This window comes from Littorina saxatilis, linkage group LG4 (assembly GCF_037325665.1).
Source record: "Littorina saxatilis isolate snail1 linkage group LG4, US_GU_Lsax_2.0, whole genome shotgun sequence".
NCBI lineage: Eukaryota > Metazoa > Mollusca > Gastropoda > Littorinimorpha > Littorinidae > Littorina > Littorina saxatilis.
Genome location: NC_090248.1, coordinates 62800626 through 62822445, shown reverse-complemented (window position 1 = coordinate 62822445; position 21820 = coordinate 62800626). Strand labels below are relative to the sequence as shown.

The 21820-nt window shown below is 41.7% G+C and overlaps 1 protein-coding gene across 1 annotated transcript; it reads left to right on the top strand.

Annotated features, from left to right (window-relative positions):
- Positions 1–5043: 5043 nt before the first annotated feature.
- On the top strand, positions 5044–21429 carry LOC138965322 (mucin-2-like). Its single transcript, XM_070337451.1, has 8 exons — positions 5044–5378; positions 10563–10877; positions 11674–12126; positions 13003–13497; positions 14159–14473; positions 15578–15889; positions 17185–17384; positions 19038–21429. The coding sequence occupies exons 1-8, from the start codon at positions 5069–5071 to the stop codon at positions 19263–19265; spliced, it is 2628 nt and encodes an 875-aa protein (XP_070193552.1). The 5' UTR covers positions 5044–5068; the 3' UTR covers positions 19266–21429.
- The last annotated feature ends 391 nt before the right edge of the window (positions 21430–21820 follow it).

Genomic DNA, 21820 nt, shown 5'->3' with positions numbered 1-21820 from the left:
TGTGTTTGTTTGTATAAGAGAGAAAGAGAGAGAGAAAGAGAGAGAGAGAGAGAGTGGGTGGGTGTGTGTATGTGCGTGTGCGTAAGTGTATGTGTGTGTGTATGTGTGTTTGTTTGTAAAGGTGTTTATGTCCGTCTGTCTATATGTGCGTATGGCCGGGGTGTGTTTTGTGTGTATGAAGTGTGTGTGAGAGAGTGAGTGAGTGCGTGTGTGTGTGTGTGTGTGTTCGTGTGTGTGTGTGTGTGTGTGTGTGTGTGTGTGTGTGTGTGTGTGTGTGTTTCAGAGAGAGAAAGAGAGAGAGTAAGAGAGAGGTTTGTCTTTCGCTGGGGTATGCAGTGCCTTGGCGTTGCACATCTACTTAATTAATTATCGTAGATCTGTTGATACCTACGATAAGAGCGTGCGCCCTTTCGTTTAGTCACATACCAACACGCAACAGCCTGGCTGCAGTGCTTTCTGTTGGTAGAGGAGTTTTTGTAATCTACTTTTTGTGCTGAATGAATGTTGTAACTGACACCTATGTAACTGACACAGGATGTAACTGACACCTATGTCAATCCACAAAATTAATTCAACGCAAAATTCTGACACAGAAAGCAGCCAGGCCGTAGAGTGTTGACACACGGTACCCAAATGGAAAGATACTCTTTACACTGGTCACATTTATTTTATTTATTTATTTATTTACGAGGATTTATATCGCGCACGTATCTCACCACACAAGGCGACTCAAGGCGCATGTTACCTATTAATGCCGTGTGAGATGGAATTTTTTGCACAATATATCACGCATTCACATCGGCCAGTAGATCGACTGCCTTTAGGCGCTGCATCCACCTTTCACGGCCTATTATTCCAGGTCACACGGGTATTTTGGTGGACATTTTTATCTACGCCAATACAATTTTGCCAGGAAAGACCCTTTTGTCAATCGTGGGATCTTTAACGTGCATACCCCAATGTAGTGTACACGAAGGGACCTCGGTTTATCGTCTCATCCGAAAGACTAGCACTTGAACCCACCACCTAGGTTAGGAAAGGGGGAAGAAATTGCTAACACCCTGACCCAGGGTCGAACTCGCAACCTCTCGCTTCCGAGCGCAAGTGCGTTACCACTCGGCCACCCATAATAATAGTGAATTGAATTTAATCGAAAAAAAAGTCTGGATAGATAGTGACAAATAACACGGGTAGGACAGCACCTTTAAGAGAAGTCTTCTCTATCCCTTTCACACACATAACCTGAGAGAGGGGCCAGGTCTAATGGGACTCAAGTCTCACGCGCAATAATGGCTTTCAGTCCATCAGACGTTGACGTGTCTTTGTCACTCACACATAGACACTCCTCCGCTGTAAATTCAGCGCCGTGATTAAAATTTCAAATTGATTTCAGTGCACTGGGATAAATACAAATTCGGGTTTGATGACTTTTTCTTAAAGCGATGCATCGTTTCCTTTGTGTTGGGTTAAAGTGGCTGAGGCGTGAAAGGATGGCGTAGAGTGTTTGTGTGTCTTGGATAACTCTCGCACAAACAACGAGTGGCGCCTATAGAACTACGACGACTTAATTGTTACTTGTGTACTTCTATGACGACAAGGGGGCGGACATCTTGTCCAATGCTTTCAGCAACTGATGTCTCCTAGTCATTTCTACGCTGGCGGGCAGGCGAGAGGCCTAGACGTGTCTGTCTAATTTATGTAAGTATCAGTGCAACATGATTTGCATGATTATGCGATAAGTTGATCTTAGTCGTATATTTATGTTCGATTAAGCTCTTTTTATATTTAGTCAAGTTTTGACTAAATATTTTAACATCGAGGGGGAATCGAAACGAGGGTCGTGGTGTATGTGCGTGCGTGTGTGTGTGTGTGTGTGTGTAGAGCGATTCAGACTACTGGACCGATCTTTATGAAATTTGACATGAGAGTTCCTGGGTATGAAATCCCCGAACGTTTTTTTCATTTTTTTGATAAATGTCTTTGATGACGTCATATCCGGCTTTTCGTGAAAGTTGAGGCGGCACTGTCACGCCCTCATTTTTCAACCAAATTGGTTCAAATTTTGGTCAAGTAATCTTCGACGAAGCCCGGATTTCGGTATTGCATTTCAGCTTGGTGGCTTAAAAATAAATTAATGACTTTGGTCATTAAAAATCGGAAAATTGTAAAAAAAATAAAAATTTATAAAACGATCCAAATTTACGTTTATCTTATTCTCCATCATTTGCTGATTCCAAAAACATATAAATATGTTATATTCGGATTAAAATCAAGCTCTGAAAATTAAATATATAAAAATTATTATCAAAATTAAATTGTCCAAATCAATTTAAAAACACTTTCATCTTATTCCTTGTCGGTTCCTGATTCCAAAAACATATAGATATGATATGTTTGGATTAAAAACACGCTCAGAAAGTTAAAACAAAGAGAGGTACAGAAAAGCGTGCTATCCTTCTTAGCGCAACTACTACCCCGCTCTTCTTGTCAATTTCACTGCCTTTGCCATGAGCGGTGGCCTGACGATGCTACGAGTAAAATGGCATTGCGTTCAGTTTCATTCTGTGAGTTCGACAGCTACTTGACTAAATATTGTATTTTCGCCTTACGCGACTTGTTTACATTTAGTCAAGTTTTGACTAAATGTTTTAACATAGAGGGGGAATCGAGACGAGGGTTGTGGTGTGTGTGTGTGTGTGTGTGTGTGTGTGTGTGTGTGTGTGTGTGTGTGTGTGTGTGTCTGTGTGTCTGTGTGTGTGTGTCTGTGTGTGTGTGTCTGTGTCTGTGCGTGTGTGTGTGTAGAGCGATTCAGAGTAAACTACTGGACCGATCTTTATGAAATTTTACATGAGAGTTCCTAGGTATGATATCCCCAGATGTTTTTCTCATTTTTTCGATAAATGTCTTTGATGACGTCATATCCGGCTTTTTGTAAAAGTTGAGGCGGCACTGTCACACCTTCATTTTTCAATCAAATTGATTGAAATTTTGGCCAAGCAATCTTCGACAAAGGCCGGACTTTGGTATTGCATTTCAGCATGGAGGCTTAAAAATTAATTAATGACTTTGGTCATTAAAAATCCGAAAATTGTAATTAAAATTATTTTTGTTATAAAACGATCCAAAATTACGTTCATCTTATTCTTCATCATGTTCTGATTCCAAAAACATATAAATATGTTATATTCGGATTAAAAACAAGCTCTGAAATTAAAAATATTAAAATTATGATTAAAAATAAATTTCAGAAATCGTTTTATAAACAATTTCATCTTATTCCTTGTCGGTTCCTGATTCCAAAAACATATAGGTATGATATGTTTGGATTAAAAACACGCTCAGAAAGTTAAAACGAAGACGGGTACAGTAAAGCGTGCATACAGAGCGCAACCGCTACCGCGCCAAACAGGCTCATCACTTTCACTGCCTTTTGCACTAGCGGCGGACTACGGTCATTGTGAAAAAAATGCAGTGCGTTCAGTTTCATTCTGTGAGTTCCACAGCTTGACTAAATGTAGTAATTTTGCCTTACGCGACTTTTTTATTTTTTTTATTCTGTCTTTGTGTTATTAGAAATGCGATGTGGTGTCAACAGAAAAAATTCCATGTTTGTGTAAATGAAAATGGACATTAACGTGTTCTTATCTTATCGTATCTTATTGCTTCGTTCGATGACAATTATGTTCAAACATTATTATGCTGCCATATAAACCTGTTGTTGTGTTTTGTATGTAGAGAAGTTTTCAGCCATGTGGCTCAGAGTTAGAATTGCAACATCTTCTTCTGCGTTCGTGGGCTGAAACTCCCCCGTACACTCGTGTTTTTTGCACGAGTGGAATTTTACGTGTATGACCGTTTTTTGCCCCGCCATACGCCGTTTTCGGAGGAAGCATGCTGGGTATTTTCGTGTTTCTATAACCCACCGAACTCTGACATGGATTACAGGATCTTTTTCGTGCGCACTTGGTCTTGTGCTTGCGTGTACACACGGGGGTGTTCGGACACCGAGGAGAGTCTGCACACAAAGTTGACTCTGAGAAATAAATCTCTCGCCGAACGTGGGGACGAACTCACGCTGACAGCGGCCAACTGGATACAAATCCAGCGCGCTACCGACTGAGCTACATCCCCGCCCTAGAATTGCAACATGATTTTCGTGGCTTTGAAACTCAGTTTTCAGCAATCTTAAAGGGATAAGATAATTGCATTCCTTGCTTGAGATAAAGGTTTCATAATTATATTTTACGATGAAGATGAAAAACATCGATATTGCTGAAGAAGAAGAAGCTGAGCTGAGTGTGGTGTTTTGGTCCCTTAACTCGTTAGTACAACGACTTCCGTAAGAAAGGAAAAAGGGACGGGCAAGTCAGAAAGAAATATGTATATTCCGCATTAGACTATTTCCGACAATCTGGAATAAAGTCAAATTTAATCCGTGTGGGACGGAAAAAAAATCGAACTACTCTGGCGTAAATGTTAGATAAAAAGCAAGGCCTTACTCAAATACAACCTCGGTCTCGAATACCATGAACTGCTGAAGAGACGACAAACAACAAGAACCAACCAACCACACAAATACGCGAAGCCAGACGGACGAATAGATAAAATTAATGACAATATGAAGGATCAAAGGATCACAAAGAATTTTGTCTGATTTTGCCGTTCTACTCTTTTCTTGTCATTCTCTTTGCCTTCTCGAAAGTTCTTGATTTTTGTTAGATGAACATTAAATCGACGACTGAAAACATCTTCTTGTCAGCCCTTTCCCGAGTTTTCTCTTATCTTTTTTGAATGGTTAAGTTACTTTTTTTTTCAACCTTTGTTATTTCCGTATGCCTATTTTACGGAGTTTTGTGACAAATAAGCGGACTTCGCCCACATTTGTGGAAATATATTTCTAAGTGTGACCTGAATAAAACAGGCTGACATTTTTCGCATAGCTCTCGCTTTAATCAGTTTTCTCCCTTGAACGTTCAAGAAAAATAACAACCAGCCATTGTTTCCTCAAAATAATGATACCCATTTCAGATTTAAAAAAAAACCTGGACCCCCCCCCAAAAGCTCAACCATGACAAAAATCTCACCAACGCCGCTGTTACAAGCCACCGCCTGCCTGTCAATCTTCATACTACTCACGTTATGCACGTGCGGGGTTGCACGGAACTACCACAGCAAATATCCTAGGCCTCGCTGCCCGGCCCGGTTCGCCTGGGTGCGAGACCCCAGCGACTGTGCCCACTTCTGGAGATGCAACTGGGGCATCGCCCTAGAAATGCCCCGATGCCCACCGGGCACAGTTCTGAGTGACCGGTACCACGTGTGTGTTCGTGTGGGGTCGTTGTATGACGACTGTTCTGCTGTGCCCACTGTTCTTCCTGGTGAGTCTTTTGTGATTAGTGTGTGTGTGTGTGTGTGTGTGTGTGTGTGTTATGTGTGTGTGTGTGTTATGTGTGTGTGTGTGTGTGTATGTGAGTGCGTGTGTGTGTGAGTGTGTGGGTGTGTGTGTGTGAGAGTGTAGTGTGTGGGTGTGTGTGAGTGTGTGTGTGTGTGTGTGTGTGTGTGTGTGTGTGTGTGTGTGTGTGTGAGTGTGTGTGTGTTCACGATGAAGATCACTGGGTCGATGTACTCGTGAATGTCTTGGTTTTTTCTTCTCTCAAAAATCAAACGTTCCAATAACTACCGTTTCTTTTTCTAATTCTGGATTTTGGAACGATTTTCAGTTTTGAGCTTGTTTGTGGGTTGGTTTGGTTGATTCGTTTGATGAGTAGTAATTTGGATTGTAACGCACCTCAAGAATACTCACTCAAGGACATACTGTAAGACAAGACCTAGTCTTAATCCTTGTAAAATAAAATTCAGTTAAGTTCACTTCACTTCACTTCGTTTTTCAAACACTTGCGTAAAAAGGCGTTTAAGACTGAATATCAACCGGTTCATCTAACTCGCATGTAATTTAGTCATGCTATACAAGACAACGGCCCAGACATCATCTCCGTGCACAACAGTCATCCTCACTGTGAAATTGTCCTCTTTCTGTGTACAAGAAAACTGACTCTGGCCTGATGCAATGCATGCATCCTCTTTTGAATTGTTTACGTTCTATTTCCGATGTGCACTTGTACCACCTGAAACAAAGCTGCGAATGGCACGGGGAAACACCTAGAGCTCGTGAAATGTCTAATTCTCCCCACATGTGACGACTAGCGTCAATGTGTTATTTAAGAGTTATTTAACCTTTTTTTTGCGAGAATGAAAGGAGTAATGTACGTAGATACAGCGTGCAGCCTTTTTTAACAATAAAGTAATCTGTACATTTGTTTTTCAAGTTCACACTACTTACATGTTCCGCAGTCTGACAGTAAATTAATTGGCCTAGACTATACCAGGCATCATTATAAAAAGCCTGAGACAATGACGATGACAATTAGTTAGTTGTTGCTTTTTGGGTCCAGCGGACAATAATAGGCCAAATCAGGACCCCGACGATGACAATCAATTTCTGAAACGAAATTCAGAGAATATAAAAACCAATTACCAAATAACCATTTAACGAAACACGTGGTCGTTAAACTCTGCTGGATTTAATGGCATGTTATATTAATGGCACGTTTGTTTTCGTGTTCGGCTCCAGACCTCAGATCTGTCAGGCTTTTACATGGGATACGGCCATACTTCAGGCTTTTACATGAGATACGGCCATCCTTCGATCAGGCTTTTACATAGGATACGGCCATCCTTCAGGCTTTTACATGGGATACGGCCATACTTCAGGCTTTTACATGAGATACGGCCATCCTTCGATCAGGCTTTTACATAGGATACGGCCATCCTTCAGGCTTTTACATGGGATACGGCCATCCTTCAGGCTTTTACATGGGATACGGCCATCCTTCAGGCTTTTACATGAGATACGGCCATCCTTCAGGCTTTTACATAGGATACGGCCATCCTTCAGGCTTTTACATGAGATACGGCCATCCTTCAGGCTTTTACATGGGATACGGCCATCCTTCAGGCTTTTACATGGGATACGGCCATCCTTCAGGCTTTTACATGGGATACGGCCATCCTTCAGGCTTTTACATAGGATACGGCCATCCTTCAGGCTTTTACATGGGATACGGCCATCCTTCAGGCTTTTACATGGGATACGGCCATCCTTCAGGCTTTTACATGGGATACGGCCATCCTTCAGGCTTTTACATGGGATACGGCCATCCTTCAGGCTTTTACATGAGATACGGCCATCCTTCAGGCTTTTACATGAGATACGGCCATCCTTCAGGCTTTTACATGAGATACGGCCATCCTTCAGGCTTTTACATGAGATACGGCCATCCTTCAGGCTTTTACATGAGATACGGCCATCCTTCCGCTTTCAAACGCACTAACAATGACAGCATGACTGCATTCTGTGCTGAGTTAAACTTTTTTTAATGGATTCCTTCAATACAAGATTCATACACTGCAAAGGAAGTAGCCAAGACGTGGATTCTTGGTACGCTTCCAAGGGGAAGGATGGCCGTACTTCATGCTTCATGTAAAGTCCTGAATAGATCAGGCTTTTACGAGGGAAATCTGAGATAGTGAGCAGATGTGTTTTCACAATTTAAGCACAATGCCTTAAACTGGATGCTCTGCTGCATATACTCGTCAATAAATCAATCAACAACTCATTCAACAAATCAATCAATCAATCAATCAATCAATCAATCAATCAATCAATCAATCAACCCATCAATCAATCAATCAATCAATTAATCATTCAATCAATCAATCAAGTAATGAGAAAAAAAGAGATATGAGATGTTAAAAAACGTTGGGAGGAGACTATATCAAGATGCTTTCATCATTAAAAACAAATTGCACAAATTTAAAACATGCTCAAACTATTTCCTTAACCCGAGTCACCGGAACAAAATGAACGGGAGGAAAAAAAAAGAAAACAAGTCGCGTAAGGCGAAAATACAATATTTAGTCAAGTAGCTGCCATTTTTCAGCAAGACCGTATACTCGTAGCATCGTCAGTCCACCGCTCATGGCAAAGGCAGTGAAATTGACAAGAAGATGGTAGTAGTTGCGCTAAGAGCGGGGTAGTAGTTGCGCTAAGAAGGATAGCACGCTTTTCTGTACCTCTCTTTGTTTTAACTTTCTGAGCGTGTTTTTAATCCAAACATATCATATCTATATGTTTTTGGAATCAGGAACCGACAAGGAATAAGATGAAAGTGTTTTTAAATTGATTTGGAACATTTAATTTTGATAATAATTTTTATATATTTAATTTTCAGAGCTTGTTTTTAATCCGAATATAACATATTTATATGTTTTTGGAATCAGCAAATGATGGAGAATAAGATAAACGTAAATTTGGATCGTTTTATAAATTTTTATTTTTTTTTACAATTTTCCGATTTTTAATGACCAAAGTCATTAATTATTTTTTAAGCCACCAAGCTGAAATGCAATACCGAACCCCGGGCTTCGTCGAAGAATACTTGACCAAAATTTGAACCAATTTGGTTGAAAAATGAGGGCGTGACAGTGCCGCCTCAACTTTCACGAAAAGCCGGATATGACGTCATCAAAGACATTTATCAAAAAAATGAAAAAAACGTTCGGGGATTTCATACCCAGGAACTCTCATGTCAAATTTCATAAAGATCGGTCCAGTAGTTTAGTCTGAATCGCTCTACACACACACACACACACACGCACGCACGCACGCACATACACCACGACCCTCGTTTCGATTCCCCCTCGATGTTAAAATATTTAGTCAAAACTTGACTAAATATAAAAAGGACTGTTCACGATGTCTTGCCAAGCCCTTCAGTGTGTCCACAAGAATTAAGACTTTACCGCAACCTCACACTCCCCCTAGCGGCGTGTGCTCTAGCCAAACAAAGAGTTATCTTCCTTAAGCCGCTTCTTTCTTTTGTCTCCCCTCTAAACGGTGGTCGGCGTTTTGCCGGCAACCTGCCCTCACAATAACCGGGGGAAGGTGAGTGTTGCGAGAGAACAAAGACAATCAAACAAAGACAATCAAATACTTGAAACTTACAAGTGTGCCTAATGCTGCTGTCACTGAATACATGCAGGCTGGGAGAAACGAAAGGCGTACAGCACATACAGGTTACCTGTACTACCTCTACGCACATTTTTGTTGTTATTAACTGCGATTTGATTTTGCATTACACGAAAATAACAACTTATACAATTTAAATCGAGAAATAAATGTATAAAAAGAAGGTAGCATTGTTTACAAATGGTCCCAAAAATCGTGACCACACATATGACGCGTGAACCAAAAAAGCAGTCATGAGCACTTCAGAATCTCGAAGTATATATCGTAAATGGTTTGCAAAGGGTATAACAGAGTTCTTACCGAAATTTGAGAGACAGAGATAGAGGGTTAGACAGGGACAGATACACGGAGAGAACACACATAGAACACACATAGAACACACATAGAACACACATAGAACACACACAGAACACACACAGAACACACATAGAACACACATAGAACACACATAGAACACACATAGAACACACACAGAACACACATAGAACACACATAGAACACACATAGAACACACACAGAACACACACAGAACACACATAGAACACACATAGAACACACATAGAACACACATAGAACACACATAGAACACACATAGAACACACACAGAACACACATAGAACACACATAGAACACACATAGAACACACATAGAACACACATAGAACACACATAGAACACACATAGAACACACATAGAACACACATAGAACACACATAGAACACACATAGAACACACATAGAACACACACAGAACACACATGGAACACACACAGAACACACATAGAACACACATAGAACACACATAGAACACACATAGAACACACACAGAACACACACAGAACACACATAGAACACACATAGAACACACATAGAACACACATAGAACACACATAGAACACACATAGAACACACACAGAACACACACAGAACACACATAGAACACACATAGAACACACATAGAACACACATAGAACACACATAGAACACACACAGAACACACATAGAACACACATAGAACACACATAGAACACACATAGAACACACATAGAACACACATAGAACACACAAAGAACACACATAGAACACACACAGAACACACATAGAACACACATAGAACACACATAGAACACACATAGAACACACATAGAACACACATAGAACACACATAGAACACACAAAGAACACACATAGAACACACACAGAACACACATAGAACACACATAGAACACACATAGAACACACATAGAACACACATAGAACACACATACATTTTTTCACAATTGACCGCATGCACCAAACTTTGTTCACATTAATCTGACGGGAGTTTGTGTCACATGCATCGGATTCTGCTACAACTCAAACTGATGCAAATTGATAAGCAAATAAACAAACAGATACATATTGGACAGAAACAAAGAAGACTTGAATTGTTCACCATCTAGCGCACATGTATATTTTTTTATCTTAATCGTGCAGAGCCAGGAACAAACGTTACCACCGAAACAACAACAACGTCAACAACCACTTCTCCATCAACGTCAACCAACACAACCGAATCCCTGACGGTTTATGCCTTCTGCGCCAGAAATCTCACAGGTTTGAGACCCCATCCTACAGAATGCCAGCTGTTCTACAACTGCTCTCTGCAGATCGGGGTAGTACCGAGGAGCTTCGAGTACGAACACTACCTGCAGGAGTGCCCCTACCCGCTCCTCTACGATGTTCGCTCTCAGACCTGTCAGCAGAACTGGCGGGTGGATTGTCAGGGTATAAATATACCCAAGACCGAGTGTAAGTTTTTGTCTTTGTTTAGTTTTTTTGTGTGTGTGTGTTGTGACAGTGTTGAAATAACCAATTTGTTTTTGTGTCTAGCAATACGCTTTGTTGTTGGTTTGTTTTGTTTCTTGGTAGACTTCACTCTCTTTTGATATCACCCGTTATGGCTTAACATTCCAAAGCTTTTTATATTTTCATCTCGTCTCCAGTTATATTCTCCTTTGCAACGTCGATGATGATAATCAAGGAATAGGAATATAGGATCCGGAAACCAATTGATAGTAAACGTACTCTCAATTAAAGTTACGATTTTAAACAACAAAGATGGCGATGCAGAAATTTTTCGATAATTAAAATAAGTCAAACTCTGGGCAAAAAAGTCTACTAATACAAATAGTTATGATTCTTAAATCCGAAAAAAGATTAAACTCTATTCTTACTGAAGTGAGGATTCCAGCGATTGTTTATATTGACAACCAAACAACGTCAATGATAAGAAGTTACAGGATGACCCCCCCCCCCCCAAAAAAAAAAACCCAAAAAACAACAACAACAACACGCCACCCATAAAAATGCTAATAACTTCTACGTATGTTGAGCGAAATACTTTATATTTGGTTTACATTAACTTCACCTCATGCATGATCATATCACTAAGTTTCCAATCTGAACAGATGCAGAAGTTATTTGCATTTTTATGGGTGCCATGTTTTTGATGTTTAAAACAAATGTGACGAATACGTTTTTGTATCTCTAAGACAATGGTGCTTCAATGTAAATCAACACGTTTATACCAACTCCGTTGTTTCAGGTGAGTACAGGAAGAACTCATGCAACACCCCCGCGTCAGGTACCCCGCCCACAACATCAACAACAACAACATCAACAGCAACAAACTCAACACCAACATCAACAAATACACCAACAACAGCAACAACTTCAACACCAACATCAACAAATACACCAACAACAGCAACAACTTCAACGCAACCAACATCAACAACTGCACCAACAACGTCTCCAACCCCTACTCTGCCTTTCTCCATCTATGAACACTGCGCGAAGAACAACACGGATATAGTTCCTCACCCGGAGGAGTGCCAACTGTACTACAACTGCTCCATGGAGAACGGCGTAGTGCCGCGGAACTACGAGCACTACCTGCAGGAGTGCCTCTACCCTCTGCTCTACGATGTTCAATCTCAGACCTGTCAACGCAGCGAGGAGGTGGAGTGTCAGAGCAGGAAGAAACCTAGCAGTCAGTGTGAGTGAGACCTAATGTTTGTGTCCTGTCTTATTGCGTTTTGTTTTGTTTTTTTGCTTGCTTGTTTGTTGTTTGTTTTTGAGTGTGTTCTTTATGTTCTGTTTTGTTGGTTTACTTTGATACACTTAGTTTGACTGGTTCTTAGTTTGACTGGTTCTTAGTTTGACTGGTTCTTAGTTTGACTGGTTCTTAGTTTGACTGGTTCTTAGTTTGACTGGTTCTTAGTTTGACTGGTTCTTAGTTTGACTGGTTCTTAGTTTGACTGGTTCTTAGTTTGACTGGTTCTTAGTTTGACTGGTTCTTAGTTTGACTGGTTCTTAGTTTGACTGGTTCTTAGTTTGACGAAAGTGAAAATGGTATCAGTTGATAAACTGTTGTGGTAAAAACGCTCAATAGCGAAAAGATTCTTCATTTTGAGGTCTCCCATTTAAATAATTGCAGGGATAGTAATATGAAGTCTTGGGGGGTTTGGACGTGGAATACATGTTTATCTCAGAAGAAAAAAAAAGGCATCTACCTCATATCATTATAATGGGAAATGTTCGTTTTGAGATACCCTACCAGCACGGTACCGCATGTGAGCCCCATATCGGTCCCATGTTATTTTGCACATGTCTTCTGGGGCCCAGTTAGCCGATCTGGGTCCTACATGGGTAGTATCTGGGGTTACCACGAATGGAGTGGAGAAATGCCGCCCACATTCATCCCATATGTTCCCACATTAAGTAAAGCTATAGTGTCACTCAAGTCGGACGAAAGAGAGATAGGAAAACAGAAAGATGCTTCTCCGACTCAAACACCTTAGCAGGGGAAGCAACAAGAGCCATCGCACGTAGATTTAAGTGGATGGTTAAAACATGTTTGTCTGTCCTACAGGTGACTACAGAAACAATACCTGCAACAACCCAGCCCCCAGCACCCTTATCACTTCCACAACAACAACAACCACGACCGACTCCACGACACACATCAACACAACAACCCCCATCACAACACCATCGTCAACGACATCCACCACCACCACGACGACAACCACAACCGATTCCACGACACCCTTCACCACAACGACCCCCACCACAAAACCATCGTCAACGACAACCAGACCCACACCAACCACAACAACGACAACAACAACAGACCTGGCCTTCTCCATGTACGAGCAGTGCGCCAGGAACCGCAGCGCCCTGAGGGCCCATCCCGAGGAGTGCCAGGCCTTCTACAACTGTTCCACGCCCTACGAGGTCGTACCGCGACACTACGAGCAGTACTTGCAGGAGTGTCCCCACCCCCTGCTCTACGACGCTCGCTCTCAGGCCTGTCAACACAGCTCCACGGTCGACTGTCAGGGAAGGAAGCTGCCGAGTTCACAATGTGAGTTTAACAATCCTACACGCTTCTTAAGGATTTGTCCTGGACGGAAAGACAGACTGACACAGTAGTCTTCGGTGAATAAGAAAGGCGGTTTTTTTTATTAATCAAAATGGGTTTTATCACGCAAAAGTTGCTTCATCTTTCACGATTACGAATATTTTCTAATGCGTTGGCCGAGTTCCCAATGTGAGTGTAACAATCCTCGACGCTTCTTAAAGATTTGTCCCGGACAGAAAGACAGACTGACACAGTCGTCTTCGGTGAATAATGAAGGCGGGGTTTTAGTAATCAAAATGTGTTTTATTATGCAAAAGCTGCTTCGCCTTTCACGATTAGGAATATACCCAATGAGTTGGCTCATTTCATTCTCACGCGTCAATTTAAAACAACGACGAACTCAAGAGTGCAAAGATGAAATGATTATAACTTACTCTAACCCAGGCCAAATAGCTTACATTAACATAAGGAATATACGCACATGCAGCTGACAAACGAACGGACATTCCAAATAAAACAAGTTCGAGTTAAAGCAAGACGTAAACCGACTGGTTTTGCCCTGTGTGACGCTTAACACCCTCATTGTTATTGTTACTTCACAACCTAAGTGGGGAACTTCAAGACCTCACATAACGTTTCCCTCTCATTGTTTACTACTAAACAGGCGACTACAGAAACAGCACATGCTACACCCAAGCGCCTACAACAACAACGGCAACAACAACGGCGACAATGACAACACCAGCCCTGTCCTTCTCCATCTACGAGCAGTGCGCCAGGAACCGCAGCGCCCTGATGGCCCATCCAGAGGAGTGCCAGGCCTTCTACAACTGTTCCACGCCCTACGAGGTCGTACCGCGACACTACGAGCAGTACTTGCAGGAGTGTCCCTACCTCCAGCTCTACGACGCCCGCTCTCAGGCCTGTCAACACAGCTCCACGGTCGACTGTCAGAGAAGACGGAAACCTGACACACAATGTGAGTCTCTCTGGTCTAACACGCGTCTTCCATTTTCTGTGCAGAATAGACGGACAGAGAGACAGACAGATAGACAGACAAGCGGACAGACAGACGGTAAACGTCATATATGAAGGGGTTACAATCCCAAAGTATTGTTCAGAATGATACCACGATAAGCTTGACTGCATACAAAACTACTCGACCATTATCTAGCAGGCATAGTTCTAATTATACTCTTCTTTCTTATCCTGTGATGTGTCACGAGGATGACATTACAACATTTGCTCCATGGCAAAGAGACAACTATAACAGTGGCAAGATGTACTTTAAGGAATCAAGGGAACAGTTTATAACCCCCTGCGGGTTAGGGGGAGTCCCATATTGGTTGGGACGAGAAAGAATTTACCCGATGCTAACCAGCATGTCGTAAGAGGCGACTAACAGGTTCTGTTTCTCCTTTTACCCTTATTAAGTGTTTCTTGTAAAGAATATAGTCAATGTTTGTAAAGATTTTAGTCAAGCAGTATGTAAGAAATGTTACGTCCTTTGTACTGGAAACTTGCATTCTCCCAGTAAGGTCATATATTGTACTACGTTGCTAGCCCCTGGAGCAATTTTTTGATTAGTGCTTTTGTGAACAAGAAACAATTAACAAGTGGCTCTATCCCATCTCCCCCCTTTCCCCTATCCCATCTCCCCCCCTTCCCCCGTCGCGATATAACCTTGAATGGTTGAAAACGACGTTAAACACCAAATAAAGAAAGAAAGAACAGCTTATGTAACAACAATAATTCAGAGCAATATCTTGTTACTACAGAAATGAGAAAATTCTAAGATCTTCTAATGCTGACTATATAGTTTTATTACAACACAAGGAAAAGGACAGTATGACCATCTCATCTCACTGTATATATTTCCATGTAACTGTTTATCTTTAAACAAGTGAAAACGGGAACTGAACGGTTGCTACTGCAAGTTACTCTTCAAATAGTGTTGTACAATAAAGTGCAAGAGAGATGACAATTTGTGTTGAAAACGCTGAACAGTGTTGTCAAACCTATACAAAATTGCCATCTCCGAATCTCAGTTCACGGTCCCATGTTCCGTTACGCCTTCAAACAGGTGACTACAGAAACAGCACCTGCTACATCCCAGCACCAACCACACCACCACCACCACCAACGACAACGACGACACCAGACCTGACCTTCTCCATCTACGAGCAGTGCGCCAGGAACCGCAGCGCCCTGAAGGCCCACCCCGAGGAGTGCCAGGCATTCTACAACTGTTCCACGCCCTACGATGTCGTGCCGCGCTACTACGAGCAGTACTTGCATGAGTGTCCCTACCCCCAGCTCTACGACGCTCGCCAACAAAGATGTCGGGAATTCTGGCTGGTTGACTGCGAGGGGAGGAAGGAGGCGGTAACAACGTGTGAGTTTACTCTTGCTTGTACAACAGACGAATTACGATAATAACTCTAAGGCTTCAGGATGACGTAAACAGTTTATCTCAAAAGCGAACTTCCGAGCGCGGCGTTACACAAGACCAGCTTGGTTATTGCAAAGCTTTGTTCTTTCAAGTAGCGGGTACTCTGAAAACGACGATTTTCGGAAATTACTCTGTCGGGTTTGTATGTGTTGCGAAAGAGTGAATACCCTTGCTTTTGAGTCGGACCAACATTGGAGGGGCCAATCACTAGCGAGGGGTGTGTCGGACCAACATTTGAGGGGCCAATCACTAGCGAGGGGTGTGTCGGACCAACATTGGAGGGGCCAATCACTAACTAGGGGTGTGTCGGAAACACGTGGACAGGAGCACGTGTGAAGTTATTTGTCAGAGGAAAAGCAAGGGCATTCACTCTTTAACAACCCATACAAACCCGACAGAGTTATTTCCGAAATTGTCTATTTCAAATTGTTGCAGTAACCCAGCGAGCTTTGCTGGTCTCGTGTAACGCTGCAAGCGGAAGGTCGCTTTTGAGATAGACTTTTTGTTAGTCTTCCTGAAGCCTTTAAACAGCTTGCTTTGAGAAGAGATTAAAGGTGAACCCTCTAAAGAATGGTTTCCCATGGTCGTCTGTATAGGACCAACAAATTGATATAGGGTGCCTGTTTGACCAATGGTTGGTTTCAGTTTCGTCATGTGACCAGTGAAAACGCAATAATTGCTAATTAATCATTCTCTTATTTTATTTTCATGTACAGGTGACTACCACCAGTTCATGATGAATTCTCTGATCTTGTTTTTATGTACAAGTGACTACCACCAATTCATAAAGAAATGTCTTATCTTGTTTTCATGTACAGGTGACTACCACCAATTCATAAAGAAATGTCTCATCTTGTTTTCATGTACAGGTGACTACCACCAATTCATAAAGAAATGTCTCATCTTGTGTTCATGTACAGGTGACTACCACCAATTCATAAAGAAATGTCTCATCTTGTGTTCATGTACAAGTGACTACCACCAATTCATAAAGAAATGTCTTATCTTGTTTTCATGTACAGGTGACTGCCACCAATTCATACATTATTCTTTGATTTTTTTTCATGTACAAGTGACTACCGCCAATTCATAAATTGTGTACATAATCATGTATTTATGTATGTTTTTTTCTGAGTTGCTTAGAAGTGTTTTAGGATTTGCGCCATATAAATATCCTTTTTTCGTTATTTATATCATCCATTCAATAAAGAATTCTCTTATTTTCTTTTCACGTGCAGGTGACTACCGCCAGTTCCGGTGTATGGGGGCTGAGTGCACGCCGTGTGACCGCGTTGTGCCGAGCTGCACGGGCCGAGGGGACGGGGTGCACGACGTGGGACAGACCACACGCTGGTCAGCCACCTTCATCACGTGCAAGGCTGGCCGCACTGTGTCCGTCGCGCAGTGTCCGCTCGACAAGCAGCTGCTGGTGCCCAGGGTGAGTGAGGGAGCTGTGGATGTCATTCAAACGATGTTTTTTTTTACATTTAGTCAAGTTTTGACTAAATGTTTTAACGTAGGGGGGGGAATCGAGACGAGGGTGTGGTGTATGTGTGTGCGTGTGTGTGTGTGTTTGTGAGTGTGCGTGTGTGTGTGTGTGTGTGTGTGTGTGTGTGTGTGTGTGTCTGTGTGTGTGTGTGTGTGTGTAGAGCGATTCAGACTAAACTACTGGACCGATCTTTATGAAATTTGACATGAGAGTTCCTGGGAATGATATCCCCGGACTTTTTTTTCTGTTTTTCGATAAATGTCTTTGATGACGTCATATCCGGCTTTTTGTAAAAGTTGAGGCGGCACTGTCACACCCTCATTTTTCAATCAAATTGATTGAAATTTTGGCCAAGCAATCTTCGACAAAGGCCGGACTTCGGTATTGCATTTCAGCTTGGTGGCTTAAAAATTAATTATGACTTTGGTCATTAAAAATCTGAAAATTGTAAAACAAAAAAATGTTTTTATAAAACGATCCAAATTTACGTTCATCTTATTCTTTATCATGTTCTGATTCCAAAAACATATAAATATGTTATATTTGGATTAAAAACAAGCTCTGAAAATTAAAAATACAAACATTATGATCAAAATTAAATTTCCGTAATCGTTTCAAAAACTATTTCATCTTATTGCCTGTCGGTTCCTGATTCCAAAAACATATAGATATCATATGATATGTTTGGATTAAAAACACGCTCAGAAAGTTAAAACGAAGAGAGGTACAGTAAAGCGTGCTATGAAGCACAGCGCAACCGCTGCCGCGCCAAACAGGCTCGTCACTTTCACTGCCTTTTGCACTAGCGGCGGACTACGTTCAGTTTCATTCTGTGAGTTCCACAGCTTGACTAAATGTAGTAATTTCGCCTTACGCGACTTGTTTCTTATTGACGGAGGGCCGGGTAGCTCAGGTGGTAGAGCACTTGACGTGTGGTCCGAGGGTCTCGGGTTCCAATCCAGGCCGGGACGGACACAGGTCAACATAATGTGCAGACTTAGAGACGGTATCCATGTCCCACCCCCGTATCACCACAGTTGGGTCATTGTGCCATCAATGCAGGTGGCTGATTACACCTAAACACGCACACACCTGGGTATCTCATATGAAGTCGGGGTAACACCCGGGATCAAGCTCCTGATGGTTTCCCCGTGAGGGCGTTATTGTCCGTGTTTGTGGTGAGTACATTTCCATGGTTATTGTCCGTGTTTGTGGTGAGTACATTTCCATGGTTATTGTCCGTGTTTGTGGTGAGGACATTTCCATGGTTATCTTGTTCTTGTTCTTCTCCCCGGCAGTCTCTTGGCTTCAACAGTGTTTATTCACTTACATAGATACAAAGCCATGGAGTGTATGTAATTATAAAGGAGTACAACAAGATAAACTTATTTTAATGTGCTCTTAGAAACAAACGAGTAACGTGGCGGACGATATTGTAAATGCATGATATTTAAACCAATCAAAACAACAACAACAACAACAACAACAACAACAACAACAACAACAACAACAACAACAGCAACGACAGCAACCTGCAGTCTCTTGTTGCTATTCTGATAAGCAAAGATAAGATATACTTTCTCTTCTGTGTCCCCCTTGCAGGTGTTTTCACCGCTGACCAAGACCTGTGAGAATCTGTACGAGGTGCCCACTGAGTTTGGCGGTCTCAGACCCAAGTGCAGAGGTCGCTCCAACGGTCCCTACCCCGACGAGCACGAGCGACCGGACCTGTTCCATTTCTGTCAGGACGGTGTGTTTGCCGGCGTCTATCGCTGTCCTCTGCACAGACCTGCCTACGACCCTGTGGATAAACTCTGTATCAGCCTATAAATGTGCTGACAACGGAAAATGTCTTTTCTTAAAATAGGGCTAATGTTCAATCTCACAGAATAAAACAAGTCGCGTGAAGCGAAATTAATACATTTAGTCAATCTGTCGAACTCACAGGATGAAACTGAAAGCACTGCGTTTCACGAAGACAATAGTCAACAATATATCTGCCGATACCCCGCGAAAGCGCTGACAGAATTGTCAAAACTTGACTAAATGTAAAACAGAGGTTTTTAACTGAATTAGGTTTGTCAATTCCAGGATGTTCTGTTTTGCCACCGTCTACCGCTGCCCCCTACTCAAACCTGTCTACGCCTGCATGGAAAAACTCCACACCAGTCTATAACTAAGTGTGAGGATAAAGGCGTATGTTTCTTAATTCTGAAAATAGGGCTCATGTTTCAGCCTCTTTGAATATGGAAATTCTAATTTATTTCATTTGTTTAAACAGTGGAGATGTTTAATCAATCGGACGCAATCAACATATTCAAAATGAACAATAAGCTATCATCTTATAGTGATGATCCAAATGTGCATGCACATAGATTATTTCATTGTTCTTCCCGTGTTGTCATGACTGTCTCTTTTGCCTGATACAAAAGACGATTTTCGGAAATAACTCAAATGTGATGTTTTCTCGTTGGGCTCTTTATTTACATCAACTTCACCAACTTCTCACCCAAAGTAAAAACCAAGTATTGGCAATGACTCTCGGATCTGCGTCTATTAACAGAAAATGTTGAAAACGAACAATGGGATGTGTCTTCTCGTTGGATTCTTCATCCAAAATTACAGTACCAGTAAATAATGATTGTCAAGTTAATGTCATGAAACTAAGAAGATAACATTCCTGTTATGTACACCCACACCACTCTCCCTCCCCCCCTCTCCTCTCTCTCTCTCTCTCTCTCTCTCTCTCTCTCTCCATCTCTCTCTGACTCTTTCTCTATCTCTCCAGTCTGGGATTGGTGTAGCCAAAGGCATATCTTGGCGACATTTAATTTATTTAATTTATTTAAGTGTTCATACAATTTCAAAACCGCGAGTGTTCTGCTTGAAGCCATGGTAATCACATCGCATATGTAGTTCCATGATCTACTTTTTGGTGCTTGTGTAAGATGTTGAAGATAATTTTGTGGTGACTATTTTCGTTAGTCTGTGGGGAGTGCCATTACAGCGTTTGTGAAACAAAGCATCTTTGTCAACGACATTGTGTGTATGTATGTGTGTGTGTGTGTGTGTGTGTGTGTGTGTGTGTGTGTGTGTGTGTGTGTGTTTTATAAGAATGTGTGTTACATTCTGACCAGAGTTACACAACCATGCAAGGACTTATTCGAAATGTGCTGGTCGGGGCTTTGTATTCAAGGGGCCCAATTATCAGCAAAAAAACAAGATTATCAAACCTGTCCTGAGTCCACAATGGCATATGTATACCAAAAAGATAGAGAGAGAGAGCGGAAGAGAGGGACACACACACACACACACACACACACACACACGCACAGCCCGAAAAAAAGGTAGATGGAGAGAGACACACACAGACGGACAGATAGACAGGCAGGCAGAAAGAGAAAGACGGAGACACTGAGAAAAAGAAAGGGATACAGAAAATGAGAGGGAAATCAACCAGTATGAGAATGATTGTTATGCTGATTGTTGCAGAGAAGAACAACAGTAAATACTTCTGCTGGAGAATGATATACAGAATAACAGGCCAACAAGCACAGAAAGGATTTCCCATCTTGTTCTGCAAACGATCTGTACACAGATAATCCCTTTGAACACTATTGACACAAGAAAGTTTGAGTGCCTTCACCTTGCTAATTAACATTTCATCGAACCATTGCGAAAAATAAAAATCATGAGGACAAAAAACAAAACAAACAAAAAACCGGACGAATTTTAATGAAATGAGCAGAAGACTCAAAACTATAAACCTCACCTTCTCAGAATCTCTATGCTGGCGATGCATCATCCTCTTTGTACGTCCAAGCCACACAGTGCAGTCATGGCACGCTGATAGTCCTCCGGCCAAATGTGAACAGCACAGAATTGGATGAAACCTATTGTTTTAAAGTCGTGTCGACTTACATTAGACAATTCCATTCATTTCAATTAATGGTAATCAACTTCGACTGACATCGAAATTTGCGACGTACAAAATTAAGAAAACACAATTCCAAAGGAGTTCGCCATGTGTCGTCTGCTACTTCTGCACGCACAGGGAGAGTCCACTTTTAAAAAGAGGGAGGTTGGTTTTGAGCAGTGAGAAGATACCATATTTCTTTTCAAAAGAGATATGTCAGGGTTGTTTAGAAGCTGTGCATCTACTTTAAAATGTTGTCGTTTGTATGGTTTCACTTTCTTCACCTGCGTGAGTTTGAACCAGCGGAAGATGTTTTGCAATGCAAATTAACCCGAATTTACCTGCATGTTCTGATCTTTCATTCGCTGCCACTTGATATTTTGCATTCAAATCAGTGCCTAGTGTTTTTCGTTTTCGTTGAAACTCTGTACTAAATTTAAATGTAAGAGAAAATTTGCGAAATAAACTG